The sequence below is a fragment of the Trachypithecus francoisi genome, unplaced genomic scaffold (assembly GCF_009764315.1).
Source record: "Trachypithecus francoisi isolate TF-2019V2 unplaced genomic scaffold, Tfra_2.0 Lachesis_group3, whole genome shotgun sequence".
Classification (NCBI taxonomy): domain Eukaryota; kingdom Metazoa; phylum Chordata; class Mammalia; order Primates; family Cercopithecidae; genus Trachypithecus; species Trachypithecus francoisi.
The window spans coordinates 160,828,958-160,846,433 of NW_022681468.1; the positions used below are offsets into that span (position 1 = coordinate 160,828,958).

Sequence of the window (17,476 nt, forward strand, 5' to 3'; positions counted from 1 at the left end):
TAAGGGAAGGAAATTATTTTTGGTTTTTATTCCCACAGGATGTGATTATGGACAATCTTACTGTTTTGTTTTTTATACTTTTCTATATTTGTGCATGTTTTTGAAATACACGAGTTACATTTAAAGACAGAACTACAAACTTCACAAATTTAGGAGTAATCATGAGTAGCGATTTTTCCCACCCCATTAGGGGAAATTGTTCTATCTGTGTACACTGTAAAATAGAGAATTGTCTCATTCCCAACCATCTGCTTTGTTAAAATGATAACGTACACTTCCAGAAATGATTGTATCACAAGAATCTTTAATGTTTACTTTAAAGTTGACTCACGGTGGGGTTGTATATGTGTTTAGTAAAGTGTGCCAAGTGCTCTCACATTGAGACCAGTCCAGTTCAAATTAGTTTACTCCACGAGGATGTTTTCAGTACCCAGCAAGGTCATGTGGGCCTTGACATTTCTTGGTTAGGCCGGCTTTGCTGGTGAGTTTTTCCAAACTCTGCAGGAGCAGTCGACCCCAACACACATCTCAGTCCCATATAAAATAATAAGATGGAAACTTTCTCAATGTACTTCATCAGTTTAGCACGTCTCTGGTACAAAAATCCAAGAAAGGTACCACAAAAGCAAAAGCACCAACCAAGCTTACATATAAACAAACATGCATACATCCTAAATACTACACAATAGTACCCAAATGAATACAACATTGCATTAAAGGTATAAAAGCACTGTACTGAAAACTTAAAAGTTACACGTGAATACTGCACTGTAAATCCTGAACACGCTAATGACCCGCCCCCACCCTTCCACAGCCCTGGTGAGGGTCAGAAACCATTCATCTGCCTCCAGACTTTGCTAGTCCTCGGAGACACTGCTGCGAGGGCAGTGGGCAGTGGGATTAGCCTCCCGCAGAGCTCTGGCCTCCTCCAGAGCTTCTCTGTATCGGGAGGGCCAGGCCTGGGGGTCTTTCTTAAAGACCCTGGCCAGGAACTCCATGATCTGCAGCTTGGTGATTTCGCGGCTGGCCCGGGAGCCCCAGAAGAACTCGTACTCGGGCGGCTCCACGTATGGGACGCGCTGGTACTTCAGGTAATTCTGTTGGACGAACTCCTCAGTGATGAGCTTCCGCACATCCCCGAAGGTGGAGTGCTTCTTCCAGGGCCGCAGCCCCAGGATGCGGAGCACGTTCCAGACGGCGCTCTCTCTGGCGCCGCGGCCCTTCACGTAGATGAGGCTCAGGATCATGAGGAGGAGGCCTGTCATGGGCATGCGGTTGCTCAGCGCCACCCTGTCCAGCTCCTCGGGCTCCAGCGCTTTGACCAGCGCAAACTCCATGGTGTGCAGGCTGGTGAGCCTCAGGTGCAGCCCGAACACCCGGGCGAGGATGAGGCTGGTGCGCCGGAGGATGCTCCTGCACCACTTCTTGTAGCTGCCGATGACATCTTTCACCATGTCTGGAAACCAGATGATCATCTTCTTCTGGTCCTTGACCAGCACGTACCACATGAGCTCGTGCGCCTTCTGCACCAGCTGCGCCGGGGCTGGCGGTGCCGGGCCGGGCTGGGCCGCGCTCGGGGCCTGGTGGGCGCGGCCCTCCTCCGCGGCCTGCTGCAGGGCCTTCGGGTCGCCCTCGTCGCACGGGACCTGGGGAGGCTGCGCGGCCTGCGGGGCGGCCGTCGGGCCTAAAGGAGGGCTCTGCGGCTCTGCCAGGGTCTCGGACGGAGGAACCCCCTCCGGAACCCCAGGGCTGCTGTGCACCTCGGAGCTGGGGGCCTCGGCTGCAAAGTTAGGGTCGCTTAGATCCTTACTTTGTTCTGACATGTCTGCGCCGTCTGGCAAGGGCAGGGCCTCTGCGTTCTGGAGCTCTTCGAGCCTGCGCTCCCTCCGCGGATTCCTGGAGAGGAAGTGCGCGTTGCTGTGCGCGGCGCCTTCCGCAGCGGCGGGCAGGGCGGGGCGGCGGCGGGACGCGGCACTGCGCCTGCGCGACCGCGGCCTCGGCCAGCGGCTGGGGGCGGGCGGGGCACCGCGGAGCCCCGACGGGGAGGGTCCCTGGCTAGGCTTCACCTGCGGGGAGAGTGATCCTGGGGTTTCCCGTTTGGGCTGAGGAGATCTAGGGCAGGAGAAGAGTGAGATGGATGCGTACTGGAGAAGGGGCCAGTTTAGGGGAAAGATGATAACTTAAGTTTTTGGGATGTTGGGGTCAAGTTTCTTGGGAAACGCTTACCTGAGTATATCCAGAATTAAGTTAAATATGAGAGTCCCAGAGAAAGGTCTGAGCGGCTGTGTAAACTTGAGCTTTATGCGAACGAGTGAGAGGAACAGTCGGGCTTGTCCAAGAAAATGTGTAAAGTGGATGTCTGAGGTTGAAATCCTGAGAAATTCCAATAAAAAATGATTGACTCCCTCCCTACCAAATCAGAGGGGTTATAAGAAAAGGGGAAATGCAGCTTGTCTTTAACGTGATTTCCTGTCAACCCATGTGAACTATGAACCTTTTAAGTAGGCAGCAGACTTAGAGCATCATTAATGCTTTAGTGGGCATAAATTTGGGTTTTACACTTCCTTTGGGTCACTTTGATTCCATTTCATTTTTTTCCATACTTAGTCCATAGCAGAAGGATTGCTATATCTTTTAGCACAAACTTGTATGGTAATATCTTTTTCCCTCTGCCCAGCACCCTCATTCTCCGATTCACCTTCTCCCAGGACCCTCTCTGAAGCTCCTGAGTCCTCCACGTTGGAAGCCGCACCCAAGTCCTTCCTGAGATTAAAAATAAAAAAACTAGGTCTCATGGGTAATATCTGGTAGTGTCTCTGAGATGACCAAAGGGTAGCAGGGGCAACATGGGTAACCCTGTTTTCCAAGTATAGAAAACAGATTCCCACTGGGCAAAGACAAAACTGTCACTCCTACAGGCTCTCCATGAAAAAAAGGGTCATTGCTGGAGCCTCTGAAACCAGGGGCCTTGATGCTGCTTCAGCATCCTTGGTCTGGGCTGATGTGGTCCTTCAGCGCTTCCAGGGTTTCTTCTCATCAGTAGCTTCTTAAATATGCTGTCTTGCGTCTAATTATTGCCACTCGAAGCCAAAAGCACATTTAAAAATGGTCTTAACATGTCTAGAGTCCTCACTGTGAGTATATATCTTTTCCCACTTGTCACTTTATTTTTCCTCAAGCAAGTTGATGTTGAAGGGTTTTCTGTGCTTTCTCTCTTTGGGTTTGCATGCACATAACACTTTTGGCAGAGCCATTCCCACACCAGTCCTTCCAACGGACTCTTTAGCTTCCCACTTTACCAGGGTAATTCTTAGATATCAGTCTTAGTTGGAATTATTTCAACACTTTTCTCCTTCTCCTCATCCTCCTCCACCTCCTCCTTCTCCTCTCCATTTCTCCTTCTCCTTCCTCTATTTATGGATATTTACTACTTTCTTGGGAACATCTTACAGAAATATGCTAATTCATTGTTTTTAAGAATGTCTCTTGAACAGACTTATTGCTCCCATGCTTCTTAAATATAATCCTCATTTATTGCATTTAAATCTCCATCAATATTATTCTTTATTTTATTTGGGTATGTATTATTTTCTAACTATTTAAATAAAATATTTAGGCCAGGTGCAGTGGCTCACGCCTGTAATCCCAGGACTTTGGGAAAGCAAGGCGGGCAGATCGTCAGGAGGTTGAGACCAGCCTGGCCAACATGGCAAAACCCCCTCTCTACTAAAAATACAAAAATTAGCCGGCTGTGGTGACAGATGCCCTTAATCCCAGCTACTTGGGAGGCTGAGGCAGGAGACTCACTTGAACCTGGGAGGTGGAGTTTGCAGTCAGCTGAGAGCATGCCACTGCACTCCAGCCAGGGCAACAGAGCGAGACTGTCTCAAAAATTAAATACATAAAGAAATAAAATATTTAGTTCATTTGACTTTTTTTTTAATAATAAAAGTGTTTGAACCTACTATTTAAATCTCAACTTGGCTTTGGCCGTAGGCTATGGTTTTTAACGTTGTGATCTCATTCAAACTACATTCTCACATTTCACCCTCCGAGATGTAATGGATTCTTGAAATTAAAGTGCAAGCTTAGGGCATGACAACAATAAAAGGTGGCTCTGCTGAAGTGAGTATCAGTGCTCTGGCCAGAGAGCTGCTTGGATTTCAGTTGCTGCCTGGGCAGGACTGGATAATTGAGCTTCTACCTGGACTTCATTCTAGTGAAGTTGCCAGCATCAAGCAGACTGTGCAGAAAGCCTCTCCTGCCGCTCACAGCACACTGTGCTTCTGATAGAAGGGTTGTCTAATGCTGTACCTGGGCCCGTCGATGAAGACCACCCTGAGAGATTACACTCGGAAGGCTTAAAGCCTTGGGTCTGATGCATGAGTCTAAAACGAAGCACAGGCTAGATCTTGGAGCCCAACTGTACATCTACTAAAATGGTATCATATTCCTCCTGAGGAATGAAGAGGTTCAATCCCCCGCTGCCAAAATCAAATGAATGGGAGTAGGAGTTTGGGTAGGTGGGGTAGTGGGACAAAACAAAGCCTGGGATAGCCGGTAAGTGGGGAAAGCATGCGTGCACATGTGCAATGAGATCGGTGGGTCAGTAGCTTGATGGCTTCCTAATAAAGTCTGTGCCCACGAGCCAGAGATTCTGACCTTCAGAGTAATAACAAAAAGGACCAAAGACACTGTGAGAAATGAGAGGAAGCTAGTACTTGGGAGGCATCCACAACTACCTTGACCCAAGGCTCAAGACCTGGGGCGGAGCTCTAATGCTGTCCTGAGGGTCATGGGATAAATAAATCTTGCTGGGTGTCTCCAGGGGAACCCCTATTTGAGATCGGCAATAAGTCCCCTCAGGGCCAGCAGCTTAGTAGAAAAGTGTGAAGACTACAAAAATATATCTCAACTACTCATTAAATCAAAATTCTGTAAATAGAAGTTCTGTGAATAGATACAGAATATATATGGAGAAACTAACTTAAAATATTCTGGAGCAGACAGTTTTGCTGGTGGGTTACTTCGAACTCTGTAATGTGGAACAGATTACACAGCTGTGGAATAGGCTGTTCTTGGCAGACCCAGGAACAGGAGGAGAGGCCAGACCCAGCCTTGGTTTCCATAGCGAACAGAGGAAGGGGGGTCACCCCAGAGCTTCTAGTGGGCAGTGCGCATGCTCGCAGTGCAGGGGCCCAGAGGCCCTGGATGAAATGTGAATCCTCTGGCTCTTCCCTGTCCACATAGGCAGCAGCCTCCACCTTGGAGCCCCTAAACGGGCCCCAAATGCCTTTCAGGCCAAGGATCTTAAGCAGAGAATTCACTTTAATGTGTTCAGTAAATATTGAGCAATACCTGTCATGTGCCTGAAATATTTGCATTTCAGAAAAGTAGCTCAGTCTGAGGGAAAAACCCATTGCAGCTGGACCCCTGTTTTTGTTAGAAAACATTAAGAAGTGAGGACAGGCAGTGCTGCTTTACAAAGTTGGGAGGGACTGGCCCCTGCCCCCTCATCCCCAGCCTCCCTAGGGAGCCACTGCTCATGCTCATCCATTCACGGTCCATCGCATGCACTGAAATGGGAGACCTTTCAGTCCTGCCCAGCCCCAAGGAGCAGCTCTCTCAGATAGTTAAAGAGTCTAGGGTGTCTTCTGAAAGGTCACCTGCATACAGAGTAAGGTTAGAGTTTGGGGCAGGTGGACAAGCAGAGGCAGGGAGTCCTTAGGGGCCCCTTCCCAGGAATCCATGTGATGGGTGATCACTTGCATTTCATCTTCATTCGTCAACTGTTTACTAACATTACATTACATTTCAGGCCTTGTGCCTGGGGATACAATGAGAAGAGACATGGTCTCTGTAATCTGTAGTGAGGGGAAGTGGTGGAGATAAACAGCCTTAAAAGAGAAAACAAATGCCTGATCAAATAATCATATATCATGATGCATATCGTGAAGGAACAGCAATATTATCACGGAGAGGTTGACAGAGGGAGCTGAGGTTCAATAGAAAGGCCAGTGAAGATATAAATAGCAATAGAAGGTGAGGGGAGACTGTGAATAACAGGCACATCCAGGATTCTGTCTCCAGCAGCCAACGGAGCAGGACTGCAGCTAGGAAATGCAGGTGCTATTTCCTGAAACCATGTGGAGAGAAGGACCAAAAGATTCTGGGAAGACTGAACGATCATACCCAGCAGATATCTGGATTGACACAACTCAGCAAAAACACCTGTGCTGGAAAGAGAAGTTTGGAAGGTAAAGAAGATAAATCACATCACCCTGAGAGTGTCTAGAGCAGGGCCCTTTGATGACATGAGGATGGCATAATGTTTCATTGTCTGAGAACACAGCACACACCACAGAGGCTGCCTCCCTTCACATGCACACGTACATGCCCTCCAGACATGGGAAAACCAACAGGAAAGTGCAGAAAAGAGAAAAGACACCATCCCCACACATAGCAATAGGCCAAGGTGATTTCAACCTCTTTCCAGACTATCCTATGACCATCCCAATTGGAGCTATTTCTGGGACATATTAAAATTGCTTGCCTCATCTTAAACACTCTTCTCTAAGATAAACTCTATTCAAGCGGATGTTGCTGTATTATTCCTTTTACATGTCAGTGGATTTAATTTGGTAATATTTAGCTGAGGGTTTTTATCTATATGCTCACCAGAGATATTGGTCTATAGTTTTCTCTTTCTGCAATATCTGTATCTGGTTTTGACTTGAGAGCCTCATGAAAATACTGGTCCTTCCTTCCCTTCAGCTTTATGGAATAAATTGTGTAGAATTATCTTTATTTCTTCTTCAAATGTTTGGTAGACATTTTCAGTGAAACCATCAGTGCCTGAATGTTTCTTTTTCAGATGGTTTGTAACTATTTGTTTTAATTGTAAGCCTATTCAGATGATCTTTTCATAACGGATGGATTTTGGTATTTGTGGTCTTAGGGAGTTGGCTCATGTATTAGCCCATTCTCGAATTACTATAAAGAGCTACCTGAGACTGGGGAATTTATAAAGAAAAGTGGTTTAATTGGATCATGGTTCTGCAAGCTGTACAGGAAACATGACTGAGGAGGCCTCAGGGAACTTACAATCATGGTGGAAGGTAAAGGGGAAGAAAGCACATCTTACACAACTAGAGCAGGAGGAGGAAAGCCAAGAAGAAGGTGCCACACACATCTGAACAGCCAGATCTCGTGAGAACTCACTCACTATCGTGAGAACAGCAAGGGGGAAGTCCCCCCCCAACCCATGACCCAATCACCTCCCACCAAGCCCTTCCTCCAACATGGGGGATTTCAATTCGATGTGAGATTTGGGCAGGAACACAAATCCAAACCATATCTGGCCATTTAATCTAATTTGTCAAATTTATGTGTGTCATGGTGTTTGCAGTTTTTCATGCTATCCTTTTAATGATAGATTTATCTACCAAGCAGTCTTGGGTTTCTTAGCTATATTGAGAACACACACGTGCAAATACATAACACACACACACACACACACACACACACACACATGTACCACCCATGCCATGGCTGTTCTTCCAGATAGCCCTGAGTCCTCAGGGTACACCATAGACTTCAGGGATCGCTGAGAACTCTCTTCGCCTTTTCAGATTTTTAAAAATATCTTTCTCCAGCCATCATCTAAAAGTTGAAGTTTCTAGTGATCCTATCTCACCTTCTCTGTTCCTGTCACCTTGTGTTCTGAGCAACACCATCTCCCAGAGCTTGAATTTTACGTCTATACACAAATGAGTCCAAAATTCATTTCTCCAGACTAAGATGGCTCTTTCATGTTCTGTAACTGGATATCCAGCTGCCTAAAGGTCATCTTAACATTGTGCCTTTGAGTTTTATTTTATTTTATTTTATTTTTTGAGACAGAGTCTCACTCTGGTTGCCCAGACTTGAGCGCAGTGGTGTAATCTCAGCTCACTGCAGCCTCAACTCCCCAGGCTCAGGTTATTTTCCCACCTCAGCCTCCTGAGTAGCAGGACTACAGGTGTGTGCCACCGCACTTGGCTAAATTTTCATATTTTTAGAGATGGGTTTTTGCCATGTTTGCCAGGCTTGTCTTGAACTCCTGGGCCCAGGTAATCCACCTGCCTCAGACTCCTAAATTGCTGGGATTACAGGCATAAGCCACCATGCCCAGGCTGAGTTATAAATTCAACATTTTACTCTACTTCATCAGTGTCTGCCTGAAACCTTCTGCTGCCAGTGTGTTCCCTGCCTCACAGTACATGGCATAGCTGTCCACCCAGGGTCCCGAGGAAGAAAAAAGGACGCCATTGATTCTCTTGTATCCTTCATATCTAGGTAATCACATAATTCTCACCTTCTATAAGCAACTCACTGTCATCCATGACTATATTCCACTCACTGCCATCCGTGACTATATTCCACTGCTCTTTCACCCTTGGTTCACCACCAAGGACATCCTCTGTGCCTTCTCACTAGTTTATTCACTTGCAGTTTATTTTGCACACTGAAACCAGTATATTTTCTGAAATTAAAACATTTCTCCCTTATTTGTCTCCTAAGGCTGCCATAAAAATTCACCACAAATTGGGTGGCATAAAATAACAGAAGTTTATTCTCTTGTAGATTTGGCAGCTGGAAGTTTTAAATCAAGGTGTTGGTTTGGCCATGCTCCTACCAAAGGCTTTAAGGGATAATCTGTTCCTGCCCTTCCTGCCTTCTTGAGACTTTTGGCATTCCTTGGCTGGTAGCAAAATAACTGCAATCTCTACCCATCTTCACAAATGGCATAGAGTACTGTGGGATTTCTAAGTAACTGCAGGGTCTTTCACATTCAGAGTCAATGAGGCTGGCAAAGACTGCTAAAAAAGTCCAATTCTAGCGTTTCTCCTAACTTCCTGGTTACTGGTAGAGCACAGTCATATTGATCCACAATAGGTTGGTCTCAAGAGGAAGGATATTTGCTGTTTCAATATTGTTAAGTTCAGGTGGCTATATTCTGGAGTCTCATGAAAAATAGCCTTAAATCCCCCTTATCCATTGAAAAGTCAGGAACGTGCATTTAGGTACCAGCTTTTGGAATATGGAAGGCTCTTAGGTTCATTAAGATGGGATCCCATCATTCCCAGTTGCATCAGACTTCTTAGTTGCTTCCACCTGCTCATGTTGTCAGAGATTAATTTTTATAATTATATAAAATTATGTGAAATGATTTTTATAATCATGACCCTATATGCCCCCCTGTTATTACTAATGTGTCAATTAGGGAAATAACTGAGCTCCATTCTGCTTTAGGTTTATTGTGTCACCTTCTACTTCGTTGAATTATGGTCCAACTGGGTGTGCCATAATTCAAATCTTGTAGTAATCACACAATTTAGTGCAGATCCTACAAGCTGAAGTGTGTGACCCCCAACAAGCAACAAGATTGTTCTTCTTCTTTTTTGTTTTTTTTTTGGAGACGGAGACTCACTCTGTCCCCCAGGTTGAAGTGCAGTGGCACGATCTCAGCTCACTGCAAGTTTCACTTCCCGGGTTCACACCATTCTTCTGCCTCAGCCTCCAGAGTAGCTGGGACTACAGGTGCCTGCCACCACACCCAGCTAACTTTCTGTATTTTTAGTAGAGATGGGGTTTCACCGTGTTAGCCAGGATGGTCTTGATCTCCTGACCACATGATCCGCCCACCTCGGCCTCCCAAAGTGCTGGGATTACAGGTGTGAGCCACCATGCCTGGCCCAAGATTGTTCTTCTGATGCCAGCTGTACTTTAGGGGTCCTCAGGACACCCACACTTCCAACTAACTACCTATATGGAGATTCGTATGACCCTAGTAGATTTAGTAATTTGCTATATTGACTAACAGAACTCACTAAAAGTGCTGTACTTATGATTATCACTTTCTTAGAAAAGATGTATGTTGGGGAGGGGGTCTTGGAGGAACTGCAGAGATTTATGACCTCTCCATGTGGGATCAGGGCATGCCACTCCCCAGGAGCATCCATTTGTTCATAAAAACCAGGAAGCTCCACTGAGCTACATTGTTCAGAGTTTTTACTGGGGCTTCATATGTAGGCATGATTGCTTAAATCCTGGGCCATGTGATTGAACTCCACCGCCAGGCCCCTTTACTTCTCAGAAGGTCAGGCAGCTGAAGTATAATTGCTCTCTGTGTCAGCCCTTGTTGAAGGAATACTCATGGCAACAGTGATCACCGCTATCACAGCTAACCAGTAAATAACTCATTGTGACTTGTTGTCCCGCTTTCCTCAGGTTTTCTTCCACCGTCTGTGACAGCTTCTTGTTCTGTCCCCAGGTAGGTGGCTGTGTTTGATGGGTGTAGCTTGTCACAGTTGGGGTCCTCCTCAGGGTCAGTCTCAACATGGCTGCAACCAGGGGGTCCTCAGGATCCTCCTGGAATCTCTTCCTTGGCATCTGGCTTATGATAAGGTTTCAGGTGTTTTGATGGTATCCAAATCAGCTGCTGGTTTTGGCCTGGAGAAACACAAGCATAACCTCAACCCCAAGTTATTTTGCCTATTTCCCACCTTTTCGTTATTGGATCTGTCCACCAAACCAGTCGTTCTGCTTCTGTCTTTGCAGCTGGTTTCTGTAGATGCTGTTCAGCTGCTGATAGCATCTGGCCTTTAGGCAGTCTCAAAAAATTTAAAGTCAATAATACTAGATTCAACTGTGTATACAAGGTGTCCCACAGTCCCTGTGGTCATATATTTAGTCTTGTGACCAGCCCCTATTTTGAAGTTTTGTATTGATCCATTATGAATCACCTTATTAGCATAACAAAGACACTCCTATCACTCAAGAAATTCCAAAAGTTATAAGCAAGGAACTTAGGACAAAGATCAGATAAATTTTTTATTGTAACACAGGCTCTGATAAGATGACTCGAAATTATCCTCCCTGCTTCCTGGTACTCTAGCTTCCTCTATTTGATGCTTACTGTAGCCTCCTTTGGACAGAAGTTTCTACCTTCCAAGGAAAGTGGAGAAGTGCCAAGACCAGCTCAGTTGTGGAGACCCTAACCCAGTAGCACTAGAGGAATTAAAGAAACACACACAGAAATATACAGTGCAGAGTGGAAAAATCAGGGGGCTGACAGCCTTCAGAGCTGAGAGCCCTGAACAGAGTTTGACCCACATATTTATTGACAGCAAGCAAGAGATAAGCACTGTTTCTATAGATTATAGATTAAAAGTGTTCCTTACGGGAAACAAAGGGATGGGCCGAAACAAAGGGATGGGCTCTGGCTAGTTATCTGCAGCAGGAATATGTCCTTAAGTCACAGATCGCTCATGCTATTGCTTGTGGTTTAGGAACACCTGAAGCGGTTTTCCGCCCTGGGTGGGCCAGGTGTTCCGGTAAACCTCACATTGCCCTCATTCCGATAAACTCACAACCTTCAGCGTGGGTGTCATAGCCATCACAAACATGCCACAGTGCTGCAGAGATTTTGCTTATGGCCAGTTTTGGGACCAGTTTATGGCCATATTTGGGGGCCTCTTCCCAACATCTTCCCCCTTTTTGTTTTTGCAACACAATAAAAGCAAAGATGGCTTTATCACAGTGAGCTACTTCTTGCAGGAGTTGGGATCTGCATCTGCAGACTACACAAAGACAAACAACACAGATTAAAAACACAATCATCATTGAAATCACAAGGCTTCCAAGTGTTGTTATCCATTTTAATGGGTTACTAGCTGCTAATCTGTCTGCAGCTCCTTCAAGCACTCCAGTTCCTGGCATTACAGTCAGGTGTGCGTGGGATGCTTTAAATATTTCTTCTTTTAATTTTGCAATATCCAAAGACAAGTTTGTAGAGTGTCCTTCTAGATGATTTTTTATTCTTTCCCAAATTTTGATCTTATTACGAGCCATTAATAGTTTCCACAAATCCTTATGTTTAGCTCCTAGAGCGGGCCATATCATTTGAGGTTGAGGTGCCACTATACTGCCATGTTTCCAGATAATAGGAACTCTTGCCGTATTTCTTACCATTTCTACTATCTGACCATTTTGTTTAGACCAGCTGAACATAGTGTGGCCATGGCACGCAGACTGAGAGGTGCACTTCAAGCTAAACATCCCCTTAGGGGACCAATCCATAATGATTCCATAGGAATCATTGTGCAACAACTCTGTTTTGCAATGCAATCTTCCCAGACAAGCACGTTCATTATTTCTGGTCAGGACCAATTCTGTTTACAAATAGGTTTTTGGGCCGGGCGCGGTGGCTCAAGCCTGTAATCCCAGCACTTTGGGAGGCCAAGACGGGCGGATCACGAGGTCAGGAGATCGAGACCATCCTGGCTAACACGGTGAAACCCCATCTCTACTAAAAAAATACAAAAAACTAGCCAGGCGAGGTGGTGGGCGCCTGTAGTCCCAGCTACTCGGGAGGCTGAGGCAGGAGAATGGCGTGAACCTGGGAGGCGGAGCTGGCAGTGAGCTGAGATCCGGCCACTGCATTCCAGCCTGGGCGACAGAGCGAGACTCCATCTCAAAAACAAAAAACAAAAAACAAAAAAAAACAAATAGGTTTTTGAGGGTGGTATGCCTCAATTATAGGAGCAGATTTATTATGGTAAATACTGAGATCAGAAAGCATGTGTAAGTGTGTCATAGAGTGATTACATCCAGGCACTATTGCCAGCCAAGATTGATAAATATGCCCAATAAGTATAATTGCTCTCTGTGTCAGCCCTTGTTGAAGGAATACTCATGGCAACAGTGATCACCGCTATCACAGCTAACCAGTAAATTACTCATTGTGACTCGTTGTCCCGCTTTCCTCAGGTTTTCTTCCACCGTCTGTGACAGCTTCTTGTTCTGTCCCCAGGTAGGTGGCTGTGTTTGATGGGTGTAGCTTGTCACAGTTGGGGTCCTCCTCAGGGTCAGTCTCAACATGGCTGCAACTGGGGAGTCCTCAGGATCCTCCTGGAATCTTTTCCTTGGCATCTGGCTTATGATAAGGTTTCAGGTGTTTTGATGGTATCCAAATCGGCTGCTGGTTTTGGCCTGGAGAAACACAAGCATAACCTCAACCCCAAGTTATTTTACCTATTTCCCACCTTTTTGTTATTGGATCTGTCCACCAAACCAGTCGTTCTGCTTCTGTCTTTGCAGCTGGTTTCTGTAGATGCTGTTCAGCTGCTGATAGCATCTGGCCTTTAGGCAGGTTCAAAAAATTTAAAGTCAATAATACTAGATTCAACTGTGTATACAAGGTGTCCCACAGTCCCTGTTTCCCCCCACTTTGCTTTCGCAACTGCTGTTTCAGGGAGAGATTCATTCGTTCCACTATGGCTTGTCCTTGAGAATTATATGGGATACCAGTAATGTGTTTAATATTCCATATAGAGAAAAATGTAGCTAGAGCTTTGCTAGTATAGCCTGGGGCATTATCTGTTTTAATAGAAGCTGGAATGCCCATCACCGCAAAACACTGCAAAAGATGATGTTTAACACAGGCAGAAGACTCTCCTGATTGGCATGTAGCCCAAAGTGAGAAAAGGTGTCCACACATACATGCACATAAGCTAGTCTCCCAAGCGAGGGACCATGTGTGACATCCGTTTGCCAAAGAGAATTAGGTTCCAATCCTCGAGGATTAACTCCTCCCATGAAAGATGAGGAATGCACCATTTGGCAAGTTGGGCATCACTGGATAATAGCTTTAGCTTCTTTCCAGGTAATGCTGTATCTGCGTTTAAGACCAGAGGCATTAACACAGGTCAAATTGTAAAAGTGTCTGGCATTAGATATTGCAGGAGCAACTAGGAGATCAGTCATTTGATTCCCTTCAGTTAAGGGTCCTGCAAGAGATGTATGAGCCCTAATGTGAGTGATGTAAAAAGGGCACATTCTACTCCTGACTGCTGTTTGCAACTGGGTAAATAAAGTCATCAGTTGTTCACCTGTATGAAATCATAACTGAGCATTTTCAATTAACTGTGTGGAATGAACCACATATAAAGAATCAGGAACACATTAATAGGTATATTAAAAGCAGTCAATACCTCAATTACAGCTACAAGCTCTGCTTTTTGAGCTGAAGTACAAGGTGCCTGAATACATTTTGAGCTAGAATAAGAAGCTTTACCAGTACTAGATCCACCTGTAAAAACATTCTCAGCACCTTCAATTGGTTTAAATTTAGTTATTTTAGGGAGAATTCAATTAGTTAATTTCAAAAATTAAAACAGTTTCATTTTAGGAACATGATTATCTAGAATACCCACAAAGTCAGCTAAATGGGTTTGCTAAGTAAGACTATTTATAAAAGTTTGCTGTATCTGTGTCTTCATGAGAGGGACAATAATTTTTCCAGGATTGTATCCACATAATTTAACAATCTGAGTTCTCCTGTTTCCTATCATAGTAGCAATTTGATCTAAATAAGGAGTTAGAGTCCGTGAATTAGCACGTGGAAGAAAAAGCACCTCTACCAAGTCCTGCTCTTGGACAGTAACGCCAGCAGGTGAATGCTGAGTTGAAAAATTTAGCAAATCTAGAGTCTTTTCTAGATCTATTCTATTTATTTGAGCCTTACGGACTTGCTTTTCAATCAGCTATAAGTCTCTCTCAGCCTCCTTTGTTAATTGTTGAGGGCTGGTGAGACTAGGATCTTCTCTAAGGATAGAAAATAGATTACGCATGGCATAGGTAGGAATGCCTAGAGCAGGTCATGTCCAATTAATGTCCCCTAGTAATTTTTGAAGGTCATTTAATGTTTTCAATTGATCCCTGTGTATGGCTACTTTCTGTAGCACAATGGTAGTGTCATTTACTAAGGTCCCCAAGTAGGGGTAAGGAGTAGTAGCTTGAATTTTGTCAGGAGTTACAATTAAACCGGCACAAGAAATCAAATTTTGCAAGTGATTGGAGTAACTGTCTCCAGTCAGATGTTGGAGTAATATTTCTCAAGTGGGGGCAGCACAAAGTATATCATCCATACAATGAATAATGTAACACTGTGAAAATTTTTTATGAGTTTACATAAGTCTGGCAAATTGTTGGACTGTTTAACATGCCTCGTGGCATACGCTTAGCAGGCTGCAGGTTGTTTACCGCAGGAACTGTAAATGCAAACTGTTCACGATCTTGCTCCACTAAGGGGTTAGTAAAGAAACAGTCTTTTAAATCTATGACTATTAAAGGCTATTTTTTTCAGAATCATAGCAGGAGAAGTCAATCCTGGCTGTCATGTCCCCATAGGTTGTATAACTGAATTAATGGCTCTCAAGTCTGTTAACATTCTCCATTTACCTGATTTTTTCTTAATTACGAAAACTGGAGAATTCCAAGGGGAAAATGTTGGAGCTATGTGTCCTTTTTCTAATTGTTCAGTAACTAAGTCCTCTAAAGCCTCCAGTTTCTCTTTACTTAGCGGCCATTGTTCTGTCCAAATTGGCTTATCTGTTAACCATTTTAAAGGTACAGGTTCTGGAGGCTTAACAATGGCTGCCGTCAAAAACGATATCCTAAACCTTGGCGGGAACTTCATCCTTCTGCTTGAAGCAGTTCCTTCAAACCTTGCAAATATTTTCCTAGTCCCATACCAGGCACACACCCCATTTCATACATCATATGTTGGCTTTCAGGGCTACATAATTGTTCCAGAATTATAACCTGTGCTCCCTGTTGTTGTAATAAATCTTTATCCATAAATTTATAGGTACAGAAGTTACAATTGGTTGAATAGTCCCAGGTTGTCCATTGGGCCCTTCACAATGCAAAATGTAACTGTTTTGATACACTTGAGGGGCTTTACCAACTCCAACTCTGTTAAATTGAGTGGGTTGAATTGGCCATATAGATGGCCAGTGCTGTAGAGAAATGATTGAAATGTCCACTCCTGTATCTACCAAACCTTTAAATTTCTTTCCCTGAGTAGTTATTTCACAGGTAGGACATTTATCAATAATTTGATTTATCAATACTTTGATTTGCCCAATAAGCTGCTTTGCCTTGTTGATTTGTGCTTCCAAATCCTCCTGTTCTCACTTTCCCCATTTCCACATACAGCACAATCAGGAACTGTGCTATGCACTCTCCCTGGCTCTGCTTTCTGGGAAACAGAAGTAGATAAAACAATTTGAATTTCCCCATTGTAATCTGAATCAATGACTCCTGTGTGTGCTTGTACTCCTTTTAAATTTAAACTAGATGGCTGGGTGCTGTGGCTCACGCTTGTAATCCCAGCACTTTGGGAAGCCGAGGCGGGTGGATCACAAGTTCAGGAGATCGAGACCATCCTGGTGAACACAGTGAAACCCTGTCTCTATTAAAAATACAACAAATTAGCCAGACATGGTGGTGGGCACCTGTAGTCCCAGCTTCTGGGGAGTCTGAGGCAAGAGAACGGCATGAACCCAGGAGGTGGAGCTTGCAGTGAGCCAAGATCGCACCACTGCACTCCAGCCTGGGTGACAGAGTGAGATTCCATTTCAAAACTAATAAATAAATAAATAGATAAATAAATAAATTTAAACTAGATATACCTAGAAGTAATCCTATTGTCCCCACTGGCAACATCTGACTGGAGACAGTTACATTCTTTAACAGTTCCGTTACAAAAGGAGAACCTTGTCCATATTGATTAATAGTTTGTATAAATTCTTTAAGTATCTTAAAAGGAAAAGGGTCAAATATAGCTATAATATTTCCCTGGGGGGAAATCCTAACAGGATTTAGGGGGTGTATCCTGTGTGATATGGGGGTGTATCCTAACAGGGAACTACCAACCCTCTATATCACCTTCACGTCTAGCTTGCTGGATTTCTGCCTGAATAGAACTGAGAGCGGTCACTCAAGGCGCTGCTCAAACAGTCACTAGGGCAACTACTTTTCGCCCAGTGTCCTCCAGAAAAGAAAGATCTGGAGGGTCAGGCCACTCTTTTTCTTCAAAATAATGAGGGTGTGCAGAAGGGTAGGGATGAACCTCTTCCTCCTTTGCCACTTTAGCTTTAACTGGAAAACAAACCTGCTCTGTTACCTCTTCTGTTACTTTGTTATACTTTCCTTCCTCCTCATCATCAGTGTAAAAACGTTCTAAGGTGGAAAGAACCAGAGCCCACACTTGTCCTGTTGTTACCCTGATGCTTGCAAGCTCTTCTTCTTACTCACCACAGGGATTGCCTAAGAGTATTTGGGTGTCCTACAGCTTAGTTCCACCTTCTTTTTTTTTTTGAGACAGAGTCTCGCTCTGTCGCCCAGGCTGGAGTGCAGTGGCTGGATCTCAGCTCACTGCAAGCTCCGCTTCCTGGGTTTACACCATTCTCCTGCCTCAGCCTCCCAAGTAGCTGGGACTACAGGCACCCGCCACGGCACCCGGCTAGTTTTTTTTGTATTTTTTTTAGTAGAGATGAGGTTTCACTGTGTTAGCCAGGATGGTCTCAATCTCCTGACCTCGTGATCCGCCCGTCTCGGCCTCCCAAAGTGCTGGGATTACAGGCTT

At 44.7% G+C, this 17,476-nt stretch overlaps 1 protein-coding gene across 1 annotated transcript; it reads right to left on the reverse strand.

Annotated features, from left to right (window-relative positions):
- Window positions 1-284: 284 nt before the first annotated feature.
- Window positions 285-1,962, reverse strand: NDN (necdin, MAGE family member). Its single transcript, XM_033190753.1, has one exon. The coding sequence runs from the start codon at window positions 1,821-1,823 to the stop codon at window positions 858-860; it is 966 nt and encodes a 321-aa protein (XP_033046644.1). The 5' UTR covers window positions 1,824-1,962; the 3' UTR covers window positions 285-857.
- Between the last annotated feature and the right edge of the window lie 15,514 nt (window positions 1,963-17,476).

Bases quoted from the DNA above. Each gene is read 5' to 3' on its own strand.
- NDN (XM_033190753.1), bottom strand. From the start codon at position 1,823: ATGTCAGAACAAAGTAAGGATCTAAGCGACCCTAACTTTGCAGCCGAG.